Below are 25,828 nucleotides of genomic sequence, written 5' to 3' on the forward strand. Positions count from 1 at the left end.
AAGGACATTTCACATTAATAACATCAGCGTTACACTGCAAAAACTCAAAATCTTTCCAAGAATATTTGTCTTATTTCTTGTCAAAATGTCTCATTTCTAGTCTAAACTCATCTCTTTCCACTTAAAATAAGACTCATCACCTAAAAATTAACTTTTCTACTTATTTCAAGTGAAAATATGCTTGAATAAAGTAAAAAATGTCTAAAAACAAGCTACTTTTTTAATGTGATGAGTCTTATTTTAAGTATAATGAGATTTATTCTGACTAGAAATGACGTTTTGACTAGAAATAAGACAAATATTCTTGGTAACTATGTAAATGCACCGTTGGTATTTTTCATCCGCAGTCACATACTTTATTTATTGCAAAGACATGAAACACAGAAGAACAGACATAAAAGCAGACACAATATTGAGCTTGGATACACATGTTATCTCATTTGTGAAAGGATTTCTTGAAAAAAAAAAGGTAGAGACGCTTCTTTCTGCCTCATTCATTCAGGAGTTGTTGCATTATTCTTATTTTTCTTTTCTTTTTTCAATTAATGAAACAAATAAATTAACTAAAACTAAACTAACTGGAGGAGACAGGATATATGTATAAAAATAAATGCATCAAATTAAAAACTAAACCAGAATCTGATAAAAGAGATCGACTCCCTCTCCTCCTTCTCTCAGCCTCCGCGTTGTAGTGGTAACGCGTGGCTCCAGTATGAATAAAACACTTCTTTTATTCGTCTTATTTCACATAAAACTGAACAAAACGACACAATTCAACATTTCAACTTGTGTTTGACGCTTTATTTTCTCACTTTCATCCACGAAACGACGAGTGATTCACCCTGAAAACAACGATCTGTATGAGACGATTCTGTGAAGTGCATTTATTTATTTTAAAAAGGACATTTCACATTAGTAACATCAGCGTTACACTGCAAAAACTCAAAATCTTTCCAAGAATATTTGTCTTATTTCTTGTCAAAATGTCTCATTTCTAGTCAAAACTAATCTCTTTCCACTTAAAATAAGACTCATCATCTAAAAATTTACTTGTTTTTAGATCATTTTCACTTGTTTCAAACTAATTTTCACTTGAAATAAGTAGAAAAATCTGCCAGTGAAAGCAAGTTTTTTGTGCTGTTTGTGTAATAAGAAAGAAAAACTTGCTCCACTATCAGATTTTTCTACTTATTTCAAGTGAAAATCTGCTTGAAAGAAGTAAAAAGTGTCTAAAAACAAGCTGCTTTTTAATGTGATGAGTCTTATTTTAAGTAAAATGAGATTTGTTTTGACTAGAAATAAGCCAAATATTCTTGGTAAGATTTTTCAGAGTTCAGACATAATTCAACATTTCAACTTGTGTTTGACGCTTTATTTTCTCACTTTCATCCACGAACGAGTGATTCACCCTGAAAACAATCTGTATGAGACAATTCTGAGTTGTTGCCTTATTCTTATTTTTCTTTTCTTTTTTCAATGAATGAAACGAATGAATAAACTAAAACTAAACAAACTGGAGGAGATAAATCATCAAATTAAAAACTAAACCAATCTGAAAAAAAGAGATCGACTCCCTCTCCTCCTTCTCTCAGCCTCCGCGTTGTCGTGGTAACGCGTAGAGCCAGACGAGCCGGAGCAGACTGATGCTCGGTGTCGACTGCTGCTGCTGCTGCTGCTGCTGCTGCTGCGATAATAAATATTACATCCCAGTGTGTGTGTGTGTGTGTTACAGACACAGACAGACACACACAGTGGGAGTCAGCAGCTCAGTCGGTGCAGGTTACTTCAGGGAGAGACGGCCGGGAGACTCGTGCTGCAGCGCTGCGCTCTGATTGGCCGAGAGCTGCAGAAATGAACAGGACGTCCCAGCCTAGTTTCCACTCTTTGACTGCGTGTGTGTCTGTGTGTGTCTGTGTGTGTGTGTGTGTGTGTGTCTGTGTGTGTGAGTGTGTAAGAGAGAGAATGCCCTGTATGCCTCCATATAAGCATGATGTGTGTGTGTGTGTGTGTCTTGCAGACGCTCATCTGCATGTGTGTGTGTGTGTACGACGTGCACGTGCACAATTTCCAGTGTGTTTTTCCTTGACTGTGTGTGTGTGTGTGTTGTAATGACCTGTCCCCACTTAACCTCTGCAGGGTCTGGGCTGTTATATAAAGCTGCTGCTCTGTCAGCCTCACCAGCCACAAGCCTCAGCTCCCAGTGTGTGTGTGTCTGTCTGGGTGTGCGTGTGTGTGTGGATGAAAGTTGCCAGTGGGGAGAAGAGACACAGATATTAAAATAAAATTTAAAAAAAAAAAAAAAAGGAAAAAGTTGATGAGATTTGAATTGTTCGCAGATTCAGATTCTTCACGTTGAATTAAATCAATCAAATTTTATTTCTATGTGTGACGGCCGGGGAAAACCCGTCTGACCTTCTATAGACCGAATCTCCTTGTTGTTTACATTCTACTTCCGGGTAGAAAACCAGCTGTAATTTGAATGAGATCAATAGTAACGAACGAGAGTTTAGCTATATATCATATTTTTCACGCCCTATCACCGTTTAGACAAATCTGAAATGATTGAAGAAACATTACTATTTCTGTGTGTGTGTTTTGTGTTGCTATGTGTTGTATTTATTCAGTTTGGGGGAATCACAGTGTCTAGAAAGCATCAGTGGCTCAGCTGACAGGGACAGCTGACGGTAGCTAAGCTAACGGCGGTAGCTAAGCTAATGGCGGTAGCTAAGCTAATGGCGGTAGCTAAGCTAACACCAGGACGTCAGCTGTTAAAACCCTCCCGTTGTGGGACACGACATGAAACTACTCCAGTTAGCTCAGTCATGTTGGAACTCAGATATCCGCTGGAGAAAATATTTTTTCATGGAGCGTTTATTGAGTCACTGAGATATTAAAGTTCAACAGGTGGCTAACCGTTAGCCCGGCTAATCTATGATAACCATGACTAATTACAAAAATGTGCACACATAAATAGTAATGTTTGTCCAATCATTGGTTTTATAAACTTTACAAACATCAGGTTAGTCTAAACGGCGATATAGTGACATGAAAAATTAGATATATATAGTGAAACTCTCGTCCGTCACTATTGTTCTCATGCTGGTTTTCTACCCGGAAGTAGTTGTAAACAACAAGGAGATTCGTCCTATTGTGGCAAATAGCCAAAATAGGTGGAAAAGTTACGTTTGATATTTTGTAGGGGTGGGAGAAAAAATCGATTCACATAAATATCGCAATATCCTTTTTGACGATTTTTAAATCGATTTTTTATTTCAAAAATCTTTTTTTTTTTTTTTAATTTTTATATATTGTGCAATGTGCATTTGTTAGCCTTTTTTACATACAGAGAGTCCAGGTTTTGAAAAGGGTTTAAGTTCACTTTATAATGGAGTATGTTCATTTATAGGCTCCTACAATATTTGTGTGCAGATAAATGTTAAAAATGCTAAAGACTAAAAATCATAGAGAGAATCGGCAATATCGTAGAATCGCAATTTAAATCGAATCGCCATCCAAAAAACCGTAGAAGAATCGAATCGGGAGAAAAGCGTATCGTCCCAGCCCTAATATTTTGTGTGATCCTGGTACTTTGAACTTCCTACTACATCGTGGTGAATAAATATTTTAAGAAAACAAAACGGAAAGTACTTATTTTTATGTTAATATGGCAAATAGCATTTCATTTTCAGCTGAGCCACAGGAGGAGGTCCGTTGTTATCGTAGAGGCACCGTTCAAGGACCATCGGAAAGCAGAGAATACCGCTATTCGGATGCTTTTTTACAGCTCGTCTTTATCATAACCGGTTCAGAAGTTATAATACTGGCATGTTTTTGATGTGCAAGCGTCCATGCTACGCTCGGTTTATAGCATCTGTTCCCGTACCACGTACTCATTTTTCAGTTTTTTGGTCATAATAGATTAAAATGCCCTTAAACTTTTGATCTGAAAGGGCTATCTCAGTTATTCAAACAGTTATGAATAGCTGAAAACCTCTAGTTTATGGAAATATTAAAAAAAAAAAAAAATGAAAATGTCAAAATCCCACAATGTGAAGGGTTTTCCCAGGCCACCACACATACAGTATAGCACCTTTCAAAGCAAATAAATGCCGTTCAAAGTGCTTTACATTTTGATTGAAAAAGTATAAGAGGTGAAACAAGAAGAAGAATCACATGGAGACTAATGCATAAAGATTAAAAACAACAATAAAATATAGCAATAGGAAAAAATAACAACTTTTAACAACAATAAAATAAAATGCAGGATAGAAATATAGGGCAAAATATGAAAAACACTCAAAAGAAAGATAACAATAGGACGAATCGCCTTGTTGTTTACAACTACTTCCGGGTAGAAAACCAGCATGAGAACAATAGTGACGGACGAGAGTTTCGCTATATATATCTAATTTTTCATGTTACTATATCGCCGTTTAGACTAATCTGATGTTTGTAAAGTCTATAAAACCAATGATTGGACAAACATTACTATTTCTGTCTGCACATTTTTGTAATTAGTCATGGTTATCATAGATTAGCCGGGCTAACGGTTAGCTACCTGTTTAACTTTAATAACTCAGTGACTCAATAAACGCTCCATGAAAAAATATTTTCTCCAGCGGATATCTGAGTTCCAACATGACTGAGCTAACTGGAGTAGTTTCATGTCGTGTCCCACAACGGGAGGGTTTTAACAGCTGACGTCCTGCTGTTAGCTTAGCTACCGCCATTAGCTTAGCTACCGTTAGCTTAGCTACCGCCATTAGCTTAGCTACCACCGTTAGCTTAGCTACAACCGTTAGCTTAGCTACCGTCAGCTGTCCCTGTCAGCTGAGCCACTGATGCTTTCTAGACACCGTGATCCCCCCAAACTGAATAAATACAACACATAGCAACACAAAACACACACACAGAAATAATAATGTTTCTTCAATCATTTCAGATTTGTCTAAACGGTGATAGGGCGTGAAAAATATGATATATAGCTAAACTCTCGTTTGTTACTATTGATCTCATTCAAATTACGTGCTGGTTTTCTACCCGGAAGTAGAATGTAAACAACAAGGCGATTCGGTCTATAAGAGAGAAGAAAGTAATAAAATAGAAGAATGTAAAACTGTAAAATAGAATAAAATCAGACTAATGAAGCGACTGCAGGTCACAGTTGATTTTAACTTTCATTTTTTAAGCTACAAAATGAGACGATAAGGACGTTGCTTTAATGTAATGTAATTGTTGTGTTATGTTGTGTTGATGTTGTCACAGTGTGTGTGTCCAGTGTGGAGCCAACAGAGTATCAAGTGTTTGTTTGCTCTCCGCTTTAATCCCTCGCTCTCTGTCTGCAACGTGTCTGGATTAACACACACACACAAACAAACACACACACACACACACACAAGGTCACATGTCAAATTATATCAATGCATCAGTGGAGGATTATGGGATCGCAGGGATCGCCCAACCTCGTCCTCGACTCCCCCAATGTCTCTTTTTCCTTTCTTTCTTTCTTTCTTTCTTTCTTTCTTTCTTTCTTTCTTTCTTTCTTTCTTTCTTTCTCTCTTTCTTTCTTCCTTCCTTTCTGTCTTTCTTTCTTCCTTCCTTTCTGTCTTTCTTTCTTCCTGGTTTTCTCTGTCGCAAGTGTGTGATTGATTTTGATAGAGTTGTGTGACATAGTATGGACTGATAATTAAAGTTTGGTTTAAAAAAAAAAAATCTTTCTTTCTTCCTTTCTGTCTTTCTTTCTTCCTTTCTTTCTTCCTTCCTTTCTTTCTTTCTTTCTTTCTTCCTTCCTTCCTTCCTTTCTGTCTTTCTTTCTTCCTTCCTTTCTGTCTTTCTTTCTTTCTTTATTTATTTCTTTCTTCCTTCCTTTCTGTCTTTCTTTCTTTCTTCCTTCCTTTCTGTCTTTCTTTCTTCCTTCCTTTCTGTCTTTCTTTCTTCCTTCCTTTCTTTCTTTCTTCCTTCCTTTCTGTCTTTCTTTCTTTCTTTCTTTCTTCCTTACTTTCTTTCTTTCTTTCTTTCTTTCTGTCTTCCTTCCTTCCTTCCTTTCTGTCTTTCTTTCTTCCTTCCTTCCTTTCTGTCTTTCTTTCTTTCTTCCTTCCTTTCTGTCTTTCTTTCTTCCTTCCTTTCTGTCTTTCTTTCTTCCTTCCTTCCTTTCTGTCTTTCTTTCTTTCTTTCTTTCTTTCTTCCTTCCTTTCTGTCTTTCTTTCTGTCTTTCTTTCTTCCTTCCTTTCTGTCTTTCTTTCTGTCTTTCTTTCTTTCTGTCTTTCTTTATTTCTTTCTTTCTTCCTTTCTGTCTTTCTTTCTTCCTTCCTTTCTCTCTGTCTTTCTTTATTTCTTTCTGTCTGTCTTTCTTCCTTTCTTTCTTTCTTTCTTTCTTTCTGTCTTTCTTTCTTTCTTCCTTCCTTTCTTTCTTTCTTTCTTTCTTTCTTTCTTTCTTTCTTTCTTTCTTTCTTTCTTTCTTTCTTCCTTCCTTTCCTTTCCTTTGAGATGCATAGTTATGAGGTTATTGACACAGATAAAGAGAGTTGTTTAATCTTAATGTTATTAGATCGTGTTAATGAACGTGTCATTGGAGCCCAGTCGTTTCACCGCTGCAGGGTCTGTCTCTGATGACATCACCGCCTCTGTCTGCCTCTGATGACATCACCGGCCCTGTCTGTCTGTCTCTGCTGTCCGTCTTAATGACTCTCACTAATTGGTCCAGGACTTAGTCACCACCACAGTTTCCTTTATTCAGCCAAGTGAAGCCAAAAGGAAAATCATCACTGACATCATGTGACCACAGACCTTCACAATAAAACGTTGTTCAACTGTATAGTAGGAGCTTTAACAAAAACATCTACCTTTATTCTGAAAGAACTTTAATACAAACATCTACTTTTATTCTGAAGGAGCTTTAACACAAACATCTACTTTTATTCTGAAGGAGCTTTAATAGAAACATCTACCTTTATTCTGAAGGAGCTTTAATACAAACATCTACCTTTATTCTGAAGGAGCTTTAATACAAACATCTACCTTTATTCTGAAGGAGCTTTAATACAAACATCTACCTTTATTCTGAAGGAGCTTTAATACAAACATCTACCTTTATTCTGAAGGAGCTTTAATACAAACATCTACCTTTATTCTGAAGGAGCTTTAATAGAAACATCTACCTTTATTCTGAAGGAGCTTTAATAGAAACATCTACCTTTATTCTGAAGGAGCTTTAACACAAATATCTACCTTTATTCTGAAGGAGCTTTAATAGAAACATCTACCTTTATTCTGAAGGAGCTTTAATAGAAACATCTACCTTTATTCTGAAGGAGCTTTAATAGAAACATCTACCTTTATTCTGAAGGAGCTTTAACACAAATATCTACCTTTATTCTGAAGGAGCTTTAATACAAACCTCTACCTTTATTCTGAAGGAGCTTTAACACAAACATCAACCTTTATTCTGAAGGAGCTTTAACACAAACATCTACCTTTATTCTGAAGGAGCTTTAATAGAAACATCTACCTTTATTCTGAAAGAGCTTTAATATAAACATCTACCTTTATTTTGAAGGAGCTTCAACACAAACATCAAAATATAGAAATTAGCAATAAACAATCCATCCTCAATAATAATTTTGTAATGTACAAAGTTAATATTTTCAAGCCATTTGCAGTAAATTGTTATTGGATGACTGTGCAGCAGTTTTCTCTGCTCACATTGTAAAACTCTGACGCAGGAAGGATCATCTTTCATCTTATATTTAATGTAAAATCTGTTCTTAAGGCGGATTATTGCCGCAACATCAGGAAAGAGAGGATTGTGGGAAATATCTGTTTTAACAGGAGGCAGAAAATCTGTAAATATCAGCTTTACTGATTTGGATGTTCAAGAAAATCATAAGAGGATGGAAGAAAAGAAAACATTAAATAGTATTTAACACAAAATAAAATAAAAAATCCTTCAGAACCAGTTCAGATTGATCGGCTTGCATCGATTTAGAGCCGCTAATCATTGTTTTGATTGATTCTGTTCTGTTTTTTAATCAATTATTGATGCGTTTTTGCCGTCAGTTTCCCAAAGCTCATCATTTCAGCCCTAATGTCAACCAAACAATTAAAATATTTAGTATAATCTATAGTATCTATCTATAGTAATGCCTATTGATTGATTATCTTCTTTTTTTTTTTCTTTTTTTTTAGCTGACTTTGATTATTTACCTTTTTTTTTGTTATTGGTCGTATATCCTAAAGTCTAATTTTTAGTTTTTTTCTTATCAATTACATTTTATTGAATTAAGATACAGGGTTAATGATCCAGGTGTTGGGTCAGTTTTTGGTGTAGACATCCTCTGAATTGTCTTATAAAGAATGAGATTAAAAAATCCAAACAAATGTATCACATTATAAGACATCCACATATAAGAAACCTGAAGTTTTTTACGATGTCCTGGTGGAGCGGAAACCTCGGACCAGTGAAAACATCCCTGATCCCATCAGCTCCAGTCCAGGCCCCTAAAGTCCATTAGAGCGCAGTGATCGGGTTAAAGAGCTCAATCCCAAAGACAAACAAACACACGATTCATCCTGAGCCGAGTTCAGATCGCATCCAGATCTGTGACACCGACCTCTGACCTCTGACCTCTGACCCACAGGTTGAATCAGCGTTTCTATTGGAGCAGATATTTAAACACATTGGGCTCATGTGGAATAAAGTTACATTTGAATAAAGCAGCAGATTTGTCCATTATAAAAAATAATATCCCTAAGTTTCATTTAGAACAAATAAGAAATGTTTTATTAATGTGTAATTAACGTGTTATTAATTAGGATTCAATGTTGACAGCTGGACTTTTTATTAAATTATCTGCTGCTTCTGACCTTTTATTATTTGACAAAAGTTGTTTTGTTTTTAACACAAACTTCTACCTTTATTCTGAAGGAGCTATAACAAAATCATCTCCCTTTATTCTGAAAGAGCTTTAATAGAAACATCTATCTTTATACTGAAGGAGCTTTAATAGAAACATCTACCTTTATTCTAAAGGAGCTTTAATAGAAACATCTACCTTTATTCTGAAGGAGCTTTAACAAAATCATCTCCCTTTATTCTGAAGGAACTTTAGTAGTTGTCGTGTTTCTATTGGAGCAGATATTTAAATACATTGGGCTCATGTGGAATAAAAGTTACATTTGAATAAAGCAGCAGATTTATATATATCTTTATAATTATCTGCTTCTTCTGTTCTGACCTTTTATTAATTGACAATAGTTGTTTTGGTAACCCTTTAATTTACAGGCCGCTAATTACGTGATAATGTCAAGAAATGGCCAAGAAATAACAATTAATTGCGTAGTAATGTAGTAATTGCGTCATAATATCAGGAAATAGCCAAAAAAATAGCAATACATTTCGTAGTAATGTCAAGAAATAGCCTTGAAATAACGGTCAATTACATAGTAATGTCATGTTTTTCATAAAGGCAAAAGATTACACCTGCTTTTCATGCTTTGAATTTTTTGGGAAAGGCCACAAGTCCTTGTAATTGACCGATATTACTGGGCTATTTCTAGACATTATGATGCATTTAATTGTTATTTCTTGGCTATTAGTACGTATTTAATGGCCTGTAAACTAAAGGGCGTTGTTTTTTATGTATTGGTTTGCGATTCATAAATAATCATTGGACATTTTCCTTGAATGTCTTTATTTCTTTGGTTAAAACATGTTGCACAAGTTGAATTTAAAACAACTTTGTGTTTTCTTTTCTTCTTCTTTTTTTGCAAAATGTCTCTATTTTTGATTTAACTGTGAAATGTTGTTCTTGGTGTGTTTTGTGTGCAGTCTGTGTGGGATCGTCCCGGGCCTCAGCGCCGTGCTGCTGCCTCGTATGAACCCGTTCGTCCTGATCAACATGGCCGGAGCTCTGTCCCTCTGCATCACCTACATGCTCATAGAGATCAAGTAAGATTCATTCACGTCCCTGCAGCTCAATCAAGTCTCAATCCCACAATGCACCAGCCCGGTGATGTCACGTCACGGCGTTTCCATCCCAGCTGGAATTTTTAAACCGTCCTGATCTTTATCTGCGGGAAAAAATTAAAAGAAATAGACGAGCAGAGACAGTGAATCAGAGAGATCGAAGACGACGATAAAGACAGAGTGGAGGATTTAAATCCTGGAAAACGATGACAACGACACGCGGTCACATGATGACATCACGCTGTCATTACATCATAGTTTCCTCCGGTCAAACCTCGAGTGTTTCACTTCTTCTGCTCTTTGGATCACATCACATGTCGTCCGTTAGCTTCAATCTGTAGCTTAAAGGAGGAGACTCATTCAGACATCACAGCTCTGTTCACAACGGCTGGTTTCAGTGCCTGTCCCTTTAAATGCAAATGAGCCGCCGCTCACTAGGCCACGCCCCCTCTACAGGTTATTATTATTATAATAATAACCTGTAGAGGGGGTATTCCTGCAGAGTGAAGGACGGCATCTGCACTTCCTGTTTCCTGCGTTAGGTTCCTTGTTTTAGCCATTTTTGTCACTGAAGAACTTTCAATTGTGCTGGCTTTATATCAATGGTTCTCAAAGTGGGATCCTTAAAGGGATAGTTCACCCAAAATTGAAATTTCACTCATTATCTACTCCCCCTCATGTGGACTAACGCCAGGAATACACTGGGAACGCCTGCAACACGATACGTGAGCGGGGCGGAGCGGAGTTTTTTAACTGCTACACCAGGCACGGACGCGACGCGACACGGCTTCACTGTTTGTTGTTGCAGCTGTCGGCTTCACCTTGTCAAGCTGCAGTAAATGAGTGCACTTTATGCATCTCAACACATTTTTACATCCTTCCTGTTAAAATGGATTGACAGTACCTTTTTCACAGGTAATTTGCTGACTATGTAGGGTTTGCAAGTGCAGACTATATTAAATGGTATCAATTAACACGATCATGGATCCACAATGTAAAAAAAACAAACCCCATAATGTTGCACTGCTACTGGCTTTGCCTCTGGTACATGAGACATTTATTTTAATCACTTTTAAACGTAATATATTCGTTTTATACACCGTTCTCTGTAGTTTTCTACCTGTTGGAGGGCCGCGTAGCCACGCGACGAGGAAATAAAATAGACTCGGCCCGAAAAAGAAGAGAAACGCCGCGCGACGGCCGCTGGAGTGCACGTCGCTCACATGGCCGGTGGAGGAGCTTCCATTGACTGAATGGGCGCGAGCTGCTGCGGCTGTCGCGCGACGTACGTTTCGCGTCGCGGCCGTTCCCAGTGTATTTCAGCTGTAAGGACTGGGAGAAGTTTCAGAGTCCTCCGTGGCTTCTCCGAGTTACAGCGGGGCTCCGTGCAGCACTGCATGTCCATATGACGGTTGAGAATGGAGCTCTTTTCCAAAAAGACACACCAGAAAACATCCTAATACCTCCACACAGCTCCAACATGAGAAATTGTTCCGAAAAAAATTAAATAAGTCTATATTTTAACCTTCACTGCTCTTCCTGGTCCGTTCAAATTTGCGTCAGTGCAAATCGCGCGAGATTTGGTTGGAAGAAGAATTTTTACCACTTCTTTCTAGACATGTTTAAACGTTTCTGGAGAAATTGTACCACTTTTTTCCCCAACAAAAACAAAAAAAATTGTGTCTTTTAATAAAAAGCACGACCTTCATTAGTGGATCACTGGTACCAAAATGACCCAATACTCAAAATTTCTTATGTATTTATTTTTATGGAACCAATCCAATCCATTTCTTTTAGTCCAGTCACAACCAAAATACTAAACAAATCCTAAAAAAAGCTATTAAAAACTTAGAATTGATTGTTCCATAAAAATACAGTACATAAGAAATGTTCATTATTTGGTCATTTTTTAAACTTTTTTCCACCACTGTATTTATCTTCTTCCCCGTGTGTGTGTGTGTGTTCAGTAACTACAACGCGGTGGACACAGCGTCGGCCGTGGCCATCGCCCTCATGACCTTCGGCACCATGTATCCCATGAGCGTCTACAGCGGGAAGGTTCTGCTGCAGGTGAGAACCCAATTTTTCAAACATCTTAAAAATGTTAACACTTGGTAAGTGGGATTTTATGATTGTAATTAGTCTCAAATCTTTTTTTTCTGGACTTTTTATGCATTTATTTTGAAAGGACAGCTGTGGAAAACGCGCGAGTTTGTAGTTTTCACCAAAGTCCGTACTTTTTAATGGAAACACACAGAACTCAGAAAATTTCTTTTAATGCGCATCATTTCCCAGTTATTTGAATCACTTTGGATGGAAACATACGAACAAGCAAACGTGTCCTTTTTAGTTTATCATCTCCTCTCCACAACTACACAGCTGTTAAATGATGTCACTCCCCCCAATCATTCATGTAGCAGTCACTTTAACCTTGGACCACATAGGAAAGTGGGTAAAATTGTCCCTAACCCTACAGTATGTAATAGATGTGGTGACGTATTTTGTTATTTTTTTGCATTTGTGTTTATTGTGAAGTCTGTCTTAAATTTCTTTTCAAGTGGCTTTAAAAGCGTCTTTAAAAGTCTTAAGCTGTAGGAACCCTGTTGTTGTTGTAACTAACCAGTAAGCAGAAAGTGTAACCATTGGTTTCCTGTCGTCAGACCACGCCCTCTCACGTCATCGGTCAGCTGGACAAGCTGCTGAGAGAGGTGAGTACCAACACCTGTGATGTCATAATATATAAACTATAGGACGAATCTCCTTGTTGTTTACTACTTCCTGGTAGAAAACCAGCATGAGAACAATAGTGACGGACGAGAGTTTCGCTATATATATCTAATTTTTCATGTTACTATATCGCCGTTTAGACTAATCTGATGTTTGTAAAGTTTATAAAACCAATCATTGGACAAACATTACTATTTACATGTGCACATTTTTGTAATTAGTCATGGTTATCAGAGATTAGCCGGGCTAACGGTTAGCTACCTGTTTAACTTTAATAACTCAGTGACTCAATAAACGCTCCATGAAAAAATATTTAGTCGTTAGCTTAGCTGCCGTTAGCTTTGCTACCGCCGTTAGCTTAGCTACCGTTAGCTGTCCCTGTCAGCTGAGCCACTGATGCTTTCTAGACACTGTGTTTCCCCCAAACTGAATAAATACAACACATAGCAACACAAAACACACACACAGAAATAGTAATGTTTCTTCAATCATTTCAGATTTGTCTAAACGGTGATAGGGCGTGAAAAATATGATATATATAGCTAAACTCTCATTCGTTACTATTGATCCCATTCAAATTACGTGCTGGTTTTCTACCTGGAAGTAGAATGTAAACAACAAGGAGATTTGGTCTATACACAGTAATATAAACCTTCTGATTGGCTGATTGATTGTTGCTGTGTTGTGTTGTTGTGTCCAATCAGGTGTCGACGCTGGACGGCGTGCTGGAGGTCCGTAACGAACACTTCTGGACCGTCGGCTTCGGCTCTCTGGTGCGTTCAAAGACCCCGTTCAACATACAGTAAAAACAGTTGAATGTGTGCGTGAGTGTGGAGGCGTTCATCTGCTGGTGATAGGGCTGGGTTGATACCGATACCTTTACTTCCTGAACCAATTTTATAATATCAGTTCTAAAAAAAATGATAATTACATTACACATCACGGTACAAATCTTTAGTTGTATTTTTCTGTTCCAACCAGCAGGTAGATCATCCTGGCATGTGTCACAACTAAATTACAGTCACTTTATTTAGATGAATTTTGCAACCTGAAAATTTTATTTAAAGCCCCAGTATGTAACTTATTTGGCTTTTTATTAGCAAAAATCAAATATTGCTTCATAAATCTGTATTTCACTGAAGGTGAATCACAGCTGCATCCAAAGTAAAGCTTTCTGGTTCCTTAGAATGAGTTGTTACAAGTCGTTACAAATACATAAGTGGGCGACGCACCGAACCGAGGCGGCCATGTTGCATCGTGACCGTAGGTAACCACGGAAACTGAGCGGAGCTGTGGGCTCGGCCTGTTAAAACTGTCACCACTGTGTAGTGTGAGGAAGGACGGAGGCACTGGTGTTGCATTCAGGTGCAGTCAGGCAGACGGCCGTCGGCAAACCAACCGGATGTCATTTTACTCCACCAGAGAAAGACGGTAAAACAATACCACATCACCATGACAACATATTGTCAGGCCACTTGTTCACATAGACGCTTGTTTATCCTGTTACATGCAGCGTCTGTTGTCTGTCTGACGTCTGCCCCATTTCACCTGAATGCAACATCAAGAATACGTTCAGATATGCAACCGCACCGCTAGATGGGGGGAATTCCTACGTATTATACCTTTAAAAAAAAAAAAAAAAACAGACGCCCCGGACAGGACGTAAAAAGTGTACATGTCTTGATCACGTGATGAACCTCTCGGTACTGAAAGACGAGGCAGGTTTTGGTACTCTTACTACCGAAGCATTTCGGTCGGTACCCAGCCCTCGTCTGGTGACGGAGGAGAGAAGCATCACAACAAAACAAAACCTATGTTTGTTTGTTTGTTTTGTTTTGTTTTGTTTTGTTTGTCTCTGTTTGTTTTACTCTCCTCCTCCTCCTCCTCCTCCTCCATCATCCCTCTCTCTCTCTCTCTCTCCGTCTCTGTCGGTCGTTCTTCATGTTGATGATCTGCAGACATTAGTTCACTCAGACGAGAAGAAGGAACAAGTTGTTCATGCGGAGAAACGCTCTCTCCCTCCATCCTTCTCTCTCTTTCTTTCTTCATCCTTCTCTCTCTCTCTCTCTCTCTCTCTCTAGTTTTTGGAGGGAATCTCTCGTGTTAAATTCTTGTTGTTGTCGTCGTCTGTGTCTCTCATGTTGTCGGCGGCGCGACTGCAAACAAACAAACGCAGCAGCTGGCTCTCAGGGCGGCTGAGGTCCACACACACACACACACACACACACACACACACACACACAGACACACACACACACACAGACACACACACACACACTCAGACAGGATGGAAAACAAATGATTAAAGGTTCAATCTAGGAAAGAAAATCCCAATACATGAAACACTTCCTGTGTCATGAGATGATTATGTGGATTGTGTGTGTCCATCCTGTTACACACACACACACATACACATACACATACACACACACACACACACACACACTTACATCACTAATTAACTCTGGTGTCGGAGCTTCTTTCATAATCGATGATCAGCAGATTAACAGTAAATGATCGTTGATCATCAGTTCACACAGATTCACCACAGACTCTGAGGTCGTCTGGTTTACGGAGCGCGTTTAAACGCAACACACACACACACACACACACACACACTGATCAGAGCTGGGTTGGGATCAATAGTGGGATTGTTTTATTGTTATTGATCATCACAATCAATAAAAACACACAAAAATGATCCAAAAAATAGGTCAAATCAAATCTAATAAAATAAAATAAAGATCCTTTACCTGTGGGTGAAACGGAGAGCTGTGATTGTCACAGTCAGCAGCACTGACACTGTAGTGTTTCTTTCTGTCTGGATTAGATCTTTAAATCCTTCATGTTGCTGTAGAATCGTTGTCTGCTCCTCGTTAGTGAAACACTTGATGTTTTTCAAAATATGAGCCCTTTTTTTTTCTTTTTTTTACAGGGTTAGTTCAACATTTTGTCAAACTGGCCCATTGCCATAATCCCTATAGTCATAGCAGTATAGGTTTGTTACCTTTGATTGTCGGTGCAAGCTGTTTTTAGAACGGTGGAGCAGAGCCGTGAGCTGCTCAGAGCTACGCTACGGAGGCTCATTATGGGATTTCTTGGTTTCCCTCATCAAACTCATCAAATACACAATCCAACAACTCCACAACGCTCTGGTGGACAAGTTGTGAGCTGCACATTCACCACGCTATGAGATAATAACACAACGTTACCACACAGAGTTGTTTTAGAGGGAAATACAGAGACTGTTGATGAAAAACTGTCCCTGAAGGCAACACGCATCAGTGGTTTTGCATGAATTTCCCTCTAAAACATGGGCCAATTTGCCAAAATGTTGAACTATCCCTTTAAGATTCAGATTCTGCTCTTATACTGTATCTCCAGATGAACTTTTTTTGACCACCGTCCCGAAATCGTCCCCAAATAACTGTTGGTCCCGATTCTTTACTTTGTCTTTGTCATCTATGATTATTTGCCATAAAACGCTGACTCAGAGGATTATAAAATTATATAATAATTGTATTTTGATTTCATACAATTTATTTTGAACAGCATACAAGAAAAAGAAAAAAAAAAAAATACTATGGTCAAAACAAGAAGCCATATCCCTTGTGTGTGTGTGTGTGTGTGTGTGTGAGCGTGAGAGAGAAAGAAAGAGAGAGAGAGAGAGAGCTCGTGGGTCCGGCGGCTCCAACACCTGCGGGTCGGACTGGGTCGCTGTTTAATTTTCATCAGAAATGAAGCAGCTTAGACAGGGTTCAAACAGGCGATCGGGGGCTTTGAGAGGTTTTGTTCAATCCCGTTCAGACCCGACTTCTAACGGAGACCTCTGGGGCTTTTATCGACTCAGACCTGGAGCCAGACCCGGTCCGGTCCAGCAGACCGGCGTCTGTTAGAGGATCTACGGCCGTCGGCTCCATTGTTTGTTTGGTTTTTTTTTAAGCATATTTTTTTGGCGTTTTTTTTTTTGGCCTTTATTTGATAGCAGGGGTGGAGCAGTGATTTTAAATGTGGGGGTGTTCCAAAGAACGGAAATTGAATTTCAAAAATATTTATTTTAAAAAACACACAGATCAACAAGAAGAGGCTTTTCCAACTTTAAATAGGTATATGGTTGTCCCAGGCCTTGGCTATCAGGAGAAAACAATTCCAACAGACAACAAAATATGAATTAATTTTATTTTCTCGGCTCACTTTCCTCAATCCAGCCACTTTTGCCTTGAAGCAGTTCCTGTCTGAAACAAGACATAGGGCCTTTCAAGGTTGTGTGTAATATTTATTTTTTCTTTATTTTGGCCATGGATGATTATTTGGCTATTCCTTTCCTTTAAATTCTGGCAGAAAACTATCTTGCCTCAAGTTGATCTTTGGCTGCTCCTGATTGGATGCTACCGTCAAAAAACAAAAGAAGAAGAAATCGGGGCATCTGATTAGCCGATATTTAATATACCAATATTTAATCAATATCACGGAGTTATCACGGTGGATTTACCGCTACGACGCTCCTGGAAAAAAAAAAAACTGCACTTCACGGCTGGATTGAAAACTCTCGAAAAGATATAATTGCCCTGAGCCCACCTTAGATCGCCAACAGAGTGAGCTTGAGGGGGCGTAGAGCCGGCCTCCTCTGCATTCACTCACCGGTACATGACAACTTGACTTGAAAAAGATGCCTCTTCCTTTTTGGCATCTCTGCCTCCTTCTTCTTTCTCGTCATTTCTCAATATTGTTCACTTTCAGTCACCGGTGAGTGACAGAAGCTCCGACTGGCACGTAACCAAAGTCCGTCTGTGGCGCTTTTCCACTACACTTTCGCGGCACGGCACGGGTTTATCTTTGGAAAATGTGGGGGGGATGAAATTATTTTCCTAAAGTGGGGGTGTCGAAACACCCCCATCCCCCACGGGTGCGACGCCCATGTTTGATAGTACATAGTGAGATAGACAGCAAAGGGGGAGGCAGAGAGAGGGGGAATGACATGCAGGAAAGGTCTGCCCGACGCGGGATTCCTGCATTGAGGACTGTAGCCTCTACATGGGGCGGCCGCTTTAACCACTGCGCCACGCACCGCCCCGACACTGTGTGGTTTAACCAGATCATTTCCTCCGAGCTGAATCAGCTCCGGGTCTCCTCGTCATTTTACGTCGGGTCATCTCTAAGGAGTTTTTCTGTTCAAAAACCGGAGCAATGTTAAAGCAGAAGTAAGCGATCCGGTGGTTTTGGCTAACTTAACTTCCTGTCAGACGATGGAGTTAGCAGTCCCCGCCCTCGTCCCTACGTCACCACATTCAGGCGCATCCCTTGGCTGCACACACAGAGAGGACCGCCCCTTTATGCCGTTCTCTCTCCTCATTGGATAAAGGTTGTAGGATACAAGGACAGTTTTCTCCTGGGCTCAGAGCAGAGCAGAGTGACTGACAGACCCGTGTTTCAGACCAAACACTCTATAGGACGAATCTCCTTGTTGTTTACAACTACTTCCGGGTAGAAAACCAGCATGAGAACAATAGTGACGGACGAGAGTTTCACTATATATATCTCATTTTTCATGTCACTATATCGCCGTTTAGACTAACCTGATGTTTGTAAAGTTTATAAAACCAATGACTGGACAAACATTACTATTTACGTGTGCACATTTTTGTAATTAGTCATGGTTATCATAGATTAGCCGGGCTAACGGTTAGCTACCTGTTTAACTTTAATAACTCAGTGACTCAATAAACGCTCCATGAAAAAATATTTTCTCCAGCGGATATCTGAGTTCCAACATGACTGAGCTAACTGGAGTAGTTTCATGTCGTGTCCCACAACGGGAGGGTTTTAACAGCTGACGTCCTGGTGTTAGCTTAGCTACCGCCGTTAGCTTAGCTACCGTTAGCTTAGCTACCGTTAGCTGTCCCTGTCAGCTGAGCCACTGATGCTTTCTAGACACCGTGATTCCCCCAAACTGAATAAATACAACACATAGCAACACAAAACACACACACAGAAATAGTAATGTTTCTTCAATCATTTCAGATTTGTCTAAACGGTGATAGGGCGTGAAAAATGTGATATATAGCTAAACTCTCGTTCGTTACTATTGATCTCATTCAAATTACGTGCTGGTTTTCTACCCGGAAGTAGAATGTAAACAACAAGGAGATTTGGTCTATATTAGTGATTGCTGTCGGAAGATACAACTATTTAAGACTTATATTAACACAAATATTCACCTTACTTCTGCTTTGAGCTCCTGTGGTAACTCTCAGTCTGTGTAGGAGTCTGGTGCTGCTAGGAGTTTATGTATTATCGTCCTAAATCCATATTTTTTACGTCCGCGGGGCGGCGTTCGTCTTGATCCCTCGTCTTATAGTTGTGTTTATTTACGTTGTCGATGTTGTTGTTTATGTTGTTGTCACTGATGCTGCAGCTGTTACACAACTGTTGGTTGTTGTCCCACCGCTAACAGAGCAGCTGTCCAAACTGATTTGACCCCTCTGACTGCACTTCTGCCCTACGGGGGGGGGGGCTCAGTGTGTGTGTGTGTGTGTGTGTCTGTGTGTGTGTGTGTGTGTGTGTACAGTGTGTCCTCTGAGGACTGAACGTCCCCATGAGGGCGGTAAAATTAGGAAACCAGGACAGTGAATCCTCCGTTAGTGTTTCAGGCTGAAGCAGCGAAACGTCACCGTCTCTTCTTCATCTTCATTTGATCATTTACACACTGAGCTGTCAATCTCCCCCCAAACCAGATTAGAATGTCTAATGCTTCTTATGTTAAAGGGATAGTTCAACATTTTGGCAGATTGACCCATTGCCATAATCCCTATAGTCATAGCAGTACGTTCGTTACCTTTAATTGTCGGTGCAAGCTGTTTTTAGAACGGCAGAGCAGAGCCGTGAGCTGCTCAGAGCTACGCTACGGAGGCTCATTATGGGATTTCTTTGGTTTCCCTCATCATCAAACTCATCAAATACACAATCCAACAACTCCACAACGCTCTGGTGGACAAGTTGTGAGCTGCACATTCACCACGCTATGAGATAATAACACAACGTTACCAGACAGAGTTGTTTTAGAGGGAAATTCATGCAAAACCACTGATGCACGACGTTGCCTTCAGGGACAGTTTTTCATCAAGCAGTCTCTGTATTTCCCTCTAAATTTAAAAATTCTCTTGCTGGTTTTTAAAACGTTACATGGCCTCGCCCCCTCCTACCTTTCCGACTGCTTATCTGAATATACTCCAACCCGGACTCTCAGATCATCTGGTGCTGGCCTGCTCAATGTCCCCAAAATGAACTACAAAAAGCACGGCGAAGCAGCATTTTTATGCCCCATTTTATGACCTATTTTTATACTCAAGTTTTTTGTGCTTGTAATAAGAAAGAAAAACTTGCTCCACTACCAGATTATTTTAAGTGAAAATCAGCTTGAAAGAAGTAAAAAGTGTCTAAAAACAAGCTACTTTTTATGTGATGAGTCTTATTTCAAGTAGAATGAGATTTGTTTTGACTAGAAATAAGACAAATATTCTTGTTAAGATATTTCAGTTTTTGCAGTGTTGTCTCCAGATTTGTCTCCAAAACTTCACTGTCGCTCAGTTTATTTATCCAGGGTATCTGCGGGGTCTTGAAAAGTATTAAAAGGTGATAAATCAATTTTGAGAAAATTAAGACCCTTAAAAAGTATTAAAAAGACTTTCCACAGCTTTATAAAGTCTTAGATTTTGAAGGTATTTTTTCTGAATTAGCTGTCCAAGAGTTTGAGCCCTAAAAAACATTGCGGAAGTGTGTGAATTTATTCATTTTATTAAAAAACAAAGATGAACCGGTACATAAAAAAGAAAAGAAGATTGTTGTTTTTGTTTTTTGAGTGGAGCAATGTTTTTTTTTTTTTTTTTTTGATAAACTTTGCCTTTGATTTATTATCCCAGCCTATTTTGAATTCTGTTATATCATAGTGGTCTACAGTCTTTATCACAAACTAAGGGCGTATTCACACCAGGAAAGTCCGATAGTTCACTTGCTTTGGTGCGGACAAAATTTTTTTTTACTTGGTGCGGTTTGTATTCACATTGCATTTTTTCACAAGTGGATCAACTTTGTAAACAAAAGCACGTGTGTCCCACAGTCGCTCAGTCATTGGATAAAAATGATTAGCGTAGCCTACTCAGACCAGGGTTTTTTCTGCGTTATAAATTTTGAGGCGGCCGCCTGTCTGCGTTTGTACGGAGAGATCAGCTGATCCGCTGCTGTTTACTTTCTCTCCAAGCGTCTCCGCCTGCAGATGTTAAGATGAGGGAATACCTACGCTCCTCGCGTCAGGAGCAAGTTGATAACCAGCTTCGTAACCTACCGTGTTAACTCGGGCCGGGGCTTAAGGTTTTGTTAAGCTAGAACATGAACACAAAGCCTGGCGATGTTGAGCCTCCTTCGCAGTACAGGCTGGAGGAGTCGGTGTTTTTTTTTTTTTTCCCGGCCTTTATTTTGAAAGGACAGCTGGAGAGAGACCGGTAGGCTACGTGGAGATCAATCAATCAATTTGTTTATTTCGGGCATGTCAATTTAAATCATCATCATCACACTTCATCATCAAATAATACAATACATGGCCGAAAGGGAAAAGCGGGAGAAGCAAAAGCTTATCTAGTCCCGCCCCCATTATAAAGATAATAGATAAAGATAGAGATAAAGTGAGGGGGGACTGACACGCAGTCCATTATTATCTGAAGCTTTCAGGCAACATTATCACCCCTAAAAATACTATAGCCTATATATTGGTGAGAAATGAACGAGGAGGGGGAAAAAAGAAGTGTAAACGGCTTATGATTTGTACCCGTTTACACGTGTAGATGTTGACACCCCTAGTCTGAAGGATGGTGCGCTAAAAAAAAAAAAGAAAAAAAGGACGGCACAGCAAAAAACAAACAAAAAAACATAATCATTCTCTCAGGATGCCGCGTGCCGATCGTCATTTAAGCCTAGTCACATTTATTTCTATTAACGGTTATTAATCGGATAACGACTTTCTGTTAGGCTATCAGTTAAAAAAAAAAAAAAAAAAAAAAAGATCCTTAAAGGGGAACTAAACCCCTCAGTTTTGGATGACGTGCTCTAAGCTTGAAATTCAAAAAATGCCTTGATCATGGGCGGGACTCCAGGAGTACTCTCCGACCCCCCCCCCCCCGCGCCCCATTCACACCCGCGAAATCACACAAAAGAGAAAAAAAAGTAATAAACACACATCGACACTTCTGCTAGCGCTAACGAGCTACTAACGAGCTACTCTAACAGCACTAGTAGCGTGGACACTACCAGGAGAGGACGCCAGAGCCGTGACACAGCATCTACAGCTGATCCGCCGGCTCGTTAACTCGTTAACGGCTCGTTAGCGCCGGCCGCAATAACGATTCCCGTTCAGGCAGCTGTTAGCAGCCGTTAGCCGCAGCAGAGCAGCTAGAGTGCCTAGCAACCGTTAGCCGCAGCAGAGCAGCTAGAGTGCCTAGCAACCGTTAGCGGCAGGCAGCAGCCGGTGCTGATTGGTCGGGGAGCTGGTGGCCGGTGACGAAAGCTGCCTCCAAAACGTCATCTGCCTCCATCTCAGCCAATAGAAAAATTCGATTGTAATAGCCGTGTTTCAACCCATAGAGGGCAGTCACTCTACATTTTTACTACAAAATACACCAAATTGAAATATTTTGACTAAAATGTCAAAAGTTGGACCAGAATCAACTGACAACACTACCTTATACCCAAATACATTTGTTTTCAGCAGAAAAAAGTGGTTTAGGGGTTTAGTTCCTCTTTAACGGCGACGGGTGCGTCCTCTCCAGCATCTGATAAATGTTTTCCACTGACCAGATATCAAGGAGGCAGCGTGTCTATCTGTGCTCCATGTTGACCCACGGCTCATTGTTGATAATTTCCAAATTTTCTGACAACAACGGAAACCTGTTGAATCCAAAAAGGCGCTTGGATTTTGCATTTGGTTCGGGAAAGGTTCGGTTTGCATTCACACTGTACGCGAACCGCACCAGGGTTCGTTTGGGACTCTGGTGCAGATCAAACAAGTGGACCGAGTCCCAGCTGCAGAGGTGGTCTCGGTTCACTTGTTTGATCCGCACCAGAGTCCGCTGGTTTGTATTCACACCTCCCCAAAAAGTCCGCACCAGAGGAAAAGTCCGTTTTAAGCGGACCAAACGAGCCTGGTGTGAATACGCCCTAAAACTGTTAGTACGTTAAAAGTGTCACTGATGTAAATGGTTACAGCTTGAAGTGGCGGTAGTGGAGGTATTGAAAAATATTGAGAAGGTCTTGAAAAAGTCTTAAAAAGGTGTTAAAATTAACTTCAAGATTCCTGATGTTTTAACCCTCCCTCCTCCCTCTCTGTTTCAGGCCGGCTCGGCCCACGTGCGTATCCGCCGCGACGCCAACGAGCAGCTGGTCCTGGCGCACGTCACCAACCGGCTGCTGCCGCTCGTCTCCACGCTGACGGTGCAGATCTTCAAGGACGACTGGACGCGGCCGCTGCTCACGGGGACGGGGGGGACGCTCTCCTCCTCCTCCTCCTCCTCACCGTCCGCCGCCGCTCTGGGCCACGGCGCCGAAGGCTACGCGGCCCACCACTTCTCCTCCTCCTCCTCCGCTGCTGCTGCTTCTTTCCCTCCGCTGCTGATGTCGGGGGGAGAGTTCGACCCTTTGACCTCGACGCCGTCCAAACCCAGCGGCGGTCCGCCCCCGGAGTTCTCCTTCGACACGCCGGGGAGGAATGTGGCGCCGGTGATGCTCCCCGCCCCGGGTCACCACCACGCTCACCGGCCGTACGGTGGCAGCGGCAGCAACTTAGGACTCGGCTACGGAGCGTCGCCCTACGCTGGGATGTTGAACCAGGGCTTGGCGCGGCCCGGCGGACTCGGCGTGCAGGGGTTTGGGACCGGCGTGGGCGTGCACGGTTACAGGACTGCGTTGGGAAGCTCGGCGGCGGCACCGATGATGCCGTTCGGCGCCAACAACCCTCTGTCGTCACAGTACCGACCGTACCGACCCTGAACGATGAGTCAGTCTGGATACCGTCCGGACACGTGAACTCTGATTGGACGCTGCAGCAGCCCCGATGATGTCAGAGGAGGAAGTTGATTCTGTTGTGTGACTGTAGAAACTGAGATAACACTGCAAAAACTCAAAATCTCACCAAGAATATTTGTCTTATTTCTAGTCAAAATGTCATTTCTAGTCAAAATAAATCAAATTTTACTTCAAATAAGACTCATCACATTTAAAAAGTAGCTTGTTTTTAGACACTTTTCACTTCTTTCAAGCAGATTTTCACTTGAAATAAGTAGAAAAATCTGATAGTGGAGCAAGTTTTGCTTTCTTATTACAAGCACAAAAAACTTGCTTTCACTGGCAGATTTTTCTACTTATTTCAAGTGAAAATTAGTTCGAAACAAGTGAAAATTAGTTCGAAACAAGTGAAAATTAGTTCGAAACAAGTGAAAATGATCTAAAAACAAGTTAATTTTTAGGTGATGAGTCTTATTTAAAGTGGAAAGAGATTAGTTTTGACTAGAAATGAGACATTTTGACAAGAAATAAGACAAATATTCTTGGAAAGATGTAGAGTTTTTTTGCAGTGTGATATCGTTGTTTTAGCGGCCGGGACCAACGGGAGTGGTGCATGATGGGAAACTGAGGCTGTAACATGCACATGTGTTCGGACTTTTATTTTGAAGGGTTAACAGGTGTCGGGTGACGTTTCACATTCCTGGAGAGAGAGAAAATAAAAAAGATCCAGTTTCACTTTTTAAAGGAGGAAAAGAGAAAAGAATTTCAACTTAAACACAAGTCCTTTAATCTGAAAATTAAAATCTTCTTCCTGGTTTTAAATCTCTCATATTTGTGATTTAAATTAAATTTTCAACATCAACATTCTGTATTTTTATCTTTATTTACACATTTAATACCTGAATACTTTTGATTTCTTATCATTTTCAGTCTGTTTTTTTAAGATAATGAATCATTTGTGTCAGAATTTTTCCCTAAACTTTGAGTTGACGTCTTATTTTGAAAAGACTGGCGCTCTTCGACTCTCTCCCTCTTTTCTGTTCCTTTGTTTTCTGCTTTTGTGTTAAACATAAACATGAAGATGTGTTTTGTTGGACGACGTCGTGTGACGGCAGCAGAGACAGGAACAGTTTTTATTTATGTTATAAAAGCGTCTGACCCACAACGAGCTGAAACTCAGACGAGACGATTAAAGACGCTGCTGAAGTTTCTCTGAAGCTTCACAAACACAAGACTGAGTCGGTTTCATTATTTGTTGTGTGTTTTGTGTGTTGTTTTGTTTTCAGCCTTGTTGTTTATTCATGTGGCTCCAGAACCAGAACCAGGACCAGGACTCCTGAAGACCAGCGGAGGTTTTAAGTTGCTGCACAAAAACACCTGACGTTCAGTCCATGGCAGCAAGCAAAGAGAAAACTTAAAGGTCCAATTGCTGAACCTTCACTGACTTAAAGCAGAAGTAAGCGATCCGGTGGTTTTGGCTAATGCTGCCTTCCAGGCAGGCTTTTGAAACCGTAAATTACAGCTTCAAGTCACGACTTACGACTTTGTAGCGTTCCAGGCAACCCACTCGTGTTTCCCCGACCTGTTTTACCTGTGAAAGTCACTATAACGGCCACTCGTAACTTCTGACCCGTGAACTCGTACCAGATCGAACTGGTACGACTTCACAGGTCGGAAAAACACGAGTTACGAGTTGCCTTGAACGCACCATAACTTCTTGTCAGCCGATGGAGTTAGCAGCCCCCGCCCTCGTCATGGATCTATTGGTCCTCGTCCCTACGTCACCACATTCAGGCGCATCCCTTGGCTGCACACACAGAGAGGACTGCCCCTTTATGCCGTTCTCTCTCCTCATTGGATAAAGGTTGTAGGATACAAGGAAAGTTTTCTCCTGGGCTCAGAGCAGAGCAGAGTGACTGACAGACCCGTGTTTCGGACCAAACACTCTATGTAAGTGATTGCTGTCGGAAGATATAACTATTTAAGACTTATATTAACACAAATATTCTGCTTACTTCTGCTTTAATTGACGTCAGCTGTAAGTGACTGTGTGAGGGTCCAGATGCTGTAAACGGGAATGGAACAGCA

The 25,828-nt window shown here is 40.4% G+C and overlaps 1 protein-coding gene across 1 annotated transcript in view; it reads left to right on the plus strand.

Moving 5' to 3' along the window:
- slc30a6 (solute carrier family 30 member 6) overlaps positions 1–24,972 on the plus strand; it is a 97,990-nt gene extending 73,018 nt beyond the window's left edge. The window contains exons 11-15 of the mRNA XM_085799257.1: positions 9,827–9,946; positions 11,932–12,034; positions 12,625–12,672; positions 13,396–13,464; positions 23,072–24,972. Coding sequence (XP_085655383.1) covers positions 9,827–9,946; positions 11,932–12,034; positions 12,625–12,672; positions 13,396–13,464; positions 23,072–23,725 — 994 coding nt within the window. The 3' untranslated portion in view covers positions 23,726–24,972. The remainder of the gene's footprint in view (positions 1–9,826; positions 9,947–11,931; positions 12,035–12,624; positions 12,673–13,395; positions 13,465–23,071) is intronic.
- Positions 24,973–25,828: the final 856 nt, after the last annotated feature.

This window comes from Trachurus japonicus, chromosome 15, assembly GCF_045865225.1.
Source record: "Trachurus japonicus isolate A0001 chromosome 15, Traja_1.0".
NCBI classification, from domain to species: Eukaryota; Metazoa; Chordata; class Actinopteri; order Carangiformes; family Carangidae; genus Trachurus; species Trachurus japonicus.